The sequence below is a fragment of the Ailuropoda melanoleuca genome, chromosome 20 (genome assembly GCF_002007445.2).
Source record: "Ailuropoda melanoleuca isolate Jingjing chromosome 20, ASM200744v2, whole genome shotgun sequence".
NCBI classification, from domain to species: domain Eukaryota; kingdom Metazoa; phylum Chordata; class Mammalia; order Carnivora; family Ursidae; genus Ailuropoda; species Ailuropoda melanoleuca.
Genome location: NC_048237.1, coordinates 3,488,617 through 3,492,885, shown reverse-complemented (window position 1 = coordinate 3,492,885; position 4,269 = coordinate 3,488,617). Strand labels below are relative to the sequence as shown.

At 53.7% G+C, this 4,269-nt stretch overlaps 1 protein-coding gene across 2 annotated transcripts; it reads left to right on the top strand.

Moving 5' to 3' along the window:
* Positions 1-378: 378 nt before the first annotated feature.
* On the top strand, positions 379-3,374 carry LOC100470691 (chymase). 2 transcript variants are annotated; one of them, XM_002921054.4, is made up of 5 exons: positions 379-479; positions 1,152-1,302; positions 2,032-2,167; positions 2,393-2,647; positions 3,041-3,374. In XM_002921054.4, exons 1-5 carry the CDS (start codon positions 422-424, stop codon positions 3,182-3,184), a joined length of 744 nt encoding a protein of 247 aa, XP_002921100.2. In that variant the 5' UTR covers positions 379-421; the 3' UTR covers positions 3,185-3,374. The 2 variants fall into 2 exon arrangements, with proteins under 2 accessions (XP_002921100.2, XP_034504424.1); XM_034648533.1 differs by lacking the exon at positions 1,152-1,302 and having other exon boundaries at positions 400-479.
* Positions 3,375-4,269: the final 895 nt, after the last annotated feature.

Here is a 4,269-nt window from a genome sequence, read left to right as displayed (position 1 = left end):
TGTGCATTGGGTCCTTCTGCAAAATGCGTTTCCTATCGTGGGCCATGAAAGTGCACATGTTTCTGGATGCTCCATGTAAGGAGTCTCCCACCCATGTTTCTGAAGAGCCTTCAACAAACTGCCCTACCTGGGGAAGACGTGATCCCTGCACCCCCGCTCCCCAGATAAGGCACCGTGGTTGAAATCTCATTCTGGAAGCCAGAACTTGGAGGTCAGGTCTCTGCTTCACCTCCAGCAAAACAGAGGGTAACTCGGAGGGAACTTCTGATATGAAAGACTGCCAGCCTAGGATATGCAGAAGAAACCATGCCCACGCAGTTCCTGTGGTTACCAGCCCAGCCCTGCGGTCACTGCTGGGGTTATAAAATCCAAGACCGGAAAATAGAAGCAGCATCTGGCCCTGGGCAGGGTCTCTGAGAAGATGCATCCTCTTCCTCTTGTCCTGCCGCTCCTTCTCCTATGCCGCGGAGCTGAAGCTGGTGAGTGTCGGGGTCCTTCCCTCTGGAAGCGGCAGGATCAGCCCCCAAAGCAAAGTTTAGTCTGAATAGAGCTGACTCTTAAGCAAGGTCGCAGGAGCTCTCTGCAGGACTGCAGACAAGTTCCAGCTGCGATGCGCCCACCCAATCTCTGCAGCCTATGGTAGTCCCCAGGGACAAGGGACCCCACTGACCAGGGAAAGCCCACCACATGTGGAAGGAAGAGGGGCATCTTCTCATGCTACAGTGGGAGATACTGTGTAAGAAGGTCCTATGTTCTCTTCATCCTCTGAGCTTTGGGGCTACATTTTACCTTGTAATGTGGCCATTCTGTGACGCTGCTCTCGACCTCTGGAGAAGGTCAAGCCAGGAACCTGGAGAGCCTGTCCTGCACGGTGACAGAGGAGCATTAAGACATGGGCAGTATGGGTGTGGGGGGGGAGCAGAGGTGACAAATGCCTGAACGGCATCTGCGGCCAGATTGGCTGTTACACCTGGAAGAAGGGATGAGAATTCATACGGGAGGCTGTGGCTGGGGAGACCAGATACCAGAGCTTCCTGAGGGGGACGGCGGGCAGAGTACAAGGTGAGGGTGAGAGTCAAGAGAAGCCCTCCCCAACTTCAGCCCAGCCTATGCATTCTCTGTGTTCAGGCCCTGGGGGCTCTCTGTTCCAGGGGAGATCATCGGGGGCACAGAGTGCAAGCCACACTCCCGCCCTTACATGGCCCACCTGGAAATCCTCACTCCCCAGAATCACCTGGTATCTTGTGGTGGTTTCCTGATAAGACGGAACTTCGTGCTGACAGCTGCCCACTGTGCGGGAAGGTGACACAACAGAATCCTGTTTAACTCCCGAGGGAGATAAACAGCCAGGGTAGCAGTCAGGGACTCACGCTTGGGCAGCCAGAGGAGGGGTCCCCAGACTGGGAGAGGCAAGACTTGAATTTAAGGAAATTGGTCCCGTAATTGATGAATGCCCTGATCTTTCATCACTGTGAGCTCGGGACCCTACAGAGGAAAAAGGAGGCCCTATCCAAGCGTCCTTCCTCTAAACATAGCTCCCCTCTCCCCGACCCCAATATATGAGAGATGGACTTTCAGGGACCCACCCCGTTTTCCAGGCCACTTCCTCTCTGCCCTTTCCAAGAACACTGGCCTTTAGTTCTCAGGGACTTGAGCCATCCTTCCCAGCCGAGGCAGAGAACAGGGTCTACCAGGGACTCCACCACCGCTCCCCTTCCTTTGGTATCTCTGGCTCCAGAGGGCTGGCCCTCATATAGGGCTCCCCAAATTAGCAAGTGCTAACCCTGCCCCCTGGGTCCTCCATGACCGGCTCGGTTCCCAGCAATTCCCGAGGGTCCTGGAAATTGTCCCTGTTCCCTGAGTGAAACTTGAGCTCCCCAAATGCCACAAGTGGCCCAGGAAAAGGGAGGTGGGTAGAGTCCAGTAACCCCTGTGATAGACTCCAGTTCCCTTTCCTCAGAGTGGACACATCCCAGGAGAAACCGTAGAGCATCACTGTTTCTCCTTGCCCTTCCTTCTCCCTCACCACAGGTTCATAATGGTCACCCTCGGAGCCCATAACATACGAAAGAAAGAAGACACATGGCAGAAGCTTGAGGTCATAAAACAATTTCCTCACCCAAAATACGATGACCTTACTACTCGCCATGACATCATGCTACTGAAGGTGATGCTTCTTTTTCCCCCTTCTCCACTTTCTGTTCTCTTAGTTTTCTCCTTCAGGTCCCCATTGCCCTGAAATTTCCCCAACCTGCCTCCGGACTCCAACCCCACCAAGTTACCCCACTGGGTGTAGTTCTAATGTGAAACAGTTTGCGCTGTCCTCCCCTGATTTTCTCCAGCTACCCCGTCACCCTTTTCTAGCACTGACAGTCCCTCATGCCCTTCACAGTTGAAGGAGAAAGCCAACCTGACCCTGGCCGTGGGGACACTCCCCCTTCCACCCCAGTTCAACTTCGTCCCACCTGGGAGAATGTGCCGGGTGGCTGGCTGGGGAAGAAGACAGGTGCACGGAGCAGGCTCTGACACTCTGCAAGAGGTGAAGCTGAGGCTCATGGATCCCCAGGCCTGTAGACACTACTTAGCTTTTGACCACAACCTCCAGCTGTGTGTTGGCAATCCCAGGAAGAGAAAAGCTGCATTTAAGGTGATTCTCCAACATGGGTTCTTTTCCACAAATCACTGTTTGGGGTCCAGAACGTCTCATGGAAGGAGATGGGGTGGGAAGACTGTCAGCCAGTGACAGGGTTTCAGATCATAGGCCGAAAGAACTGGAATTGGCCCTTTGCACATCTATCCCACCCCCCATGCAGTCTCTGACCATCCCTCCCAAGCTGCTGCACAGTGCACGTGGCGTGGCAAGAAGGAAAGGGAAAGGGGGCATCATACCAAGACGTAGAACCCTATGGGAAGCCAGGGCTGCTGGGTCTGGCCCAAGGTCTCCCTTGACTCAGAGCTGGGACCCACAGGCGGTAGTGGATGACTTCCCTGCTCACCTTCTGTGCTCTCTCTTTCTCCCCTCTCTCCGTCTGCCCCACAGGGAGATTCAGGGGGCCCTCTTCTGTGTGCTGGGGTGGCCCAGGGCATTGTCTCCTATGGACAGAAGGATGCAAAGCCCCCTGCTGTCTTCACCCGAATCTCCCACTACCGGCTCTGGATCAATGAGGTCCTGAAGGAGAATTAAGCCTGGCTGGATCCTGGGCCAGCCCAAGGGGAAATCTGGAACCAGACCTGAGCAGGCTCTCTGTGCCGCTTACTCCGGAGCCACCTCTGGTCTCTGCTGAGGCCCCGCCACATCCCTCAGACCTGAGTGGTCTCCTCCAGGTCACAAAGTCCTCAGTAAACCTCAATAAAGACCCAGCTTCCAGACTTGAGCATGTGTCCTCCCTCTGACACTCCCTTCTCCTGGCACAGAGCAACCAGCCCCCACCCTAGGCAGCCTACAAGCTTTGGAAGGTGTGGGGATATGGGGGTGGGTGAGTGTGAGAGAGACAGAGACAGAGAGGAAATAATGAAGAAAAATTAGGGAAAGAAGACAGAGGGAACCCCTGGAGAGGCAGGATCAGTATTTCTGAATTAAACAAGATGTTACACCAGATCCTTGCCGTAATCCTCAACTCTATACCTACCAATTCAGNAGAAGACAGAGGGAACCCCTGGAGAGGCAGGATCGGTATTTCTGAATTAAACAAGATGTTACACCAGATCCTTGCCGTAATCCTCAACTCTATACCTACCAATTCAGATTTATCTCTAGTAATATTCAGAATCACTAAGAACAGTGTGAATCACAAGCAATGATGTCAGATGTTTAGAGCATCCCTGACCTCTCCCCATGAGGTGCCAGGGTTAGCACTCATCTCCACTAAGTTATGCCAACCAGAAGTGTCTCAGGGCATTGCCAAGTGGTCCCCAAGGGGGCAGGGGAGCAGGAATCATCCTCAGCGAGAACCACCGTTTAAATACGCGATCTAGGGAAGGCAGTTGGTGCCACATAGGGCTCTCCTCACAGTCCACCTGGATAAGAGAAGGTCTACCATCTGTGGACCTTCAATCGGAGATGCAAAGAAGATTGTCTCTCACTCCCTGCTGCAAAACAGAGCAGATAAGAGGAGGGATAGCATCACAAGTTCTGCGTGAGCAACCCCCAGCCACAAGGGCTGCACCCAAACCAGTAGGAAGTCAAAAGCCTAGAGTCTACCCAACACAAGGTCTTACCAGTTGAGGAACTGACTAGGGGAAAGAAGTCAGGGCAGGAGGATGGAGACG

What these genes read in the sequence shown, in the direction of transcription:
- LOC100470691 (XM_002921054.4), top strand. Translation starts at nt 422, where the DNA reads ATGCATCCTCTTCCTCTTGTCCTGCCGCTCCTTCTCCTATGCCGCGGA. An exon ending in GCTGCCCACTGTGCGGGAAG is followed by an intron (nt 1,303 to 2,031) that starts GTGACACAACAG and finishes CCCTCACCACAG; the next exon opens with GTTCATAATGGTCACCCTCG. An exon ending in ATGACATCATGCTACTGAAG is followed by an intron (nt 2,168 to 2,392) that starts GTGATGCTTCTT and finishes TGCCCTTCACAG; the next exon opens with TTGAAGGAGAAAGCCAACCT.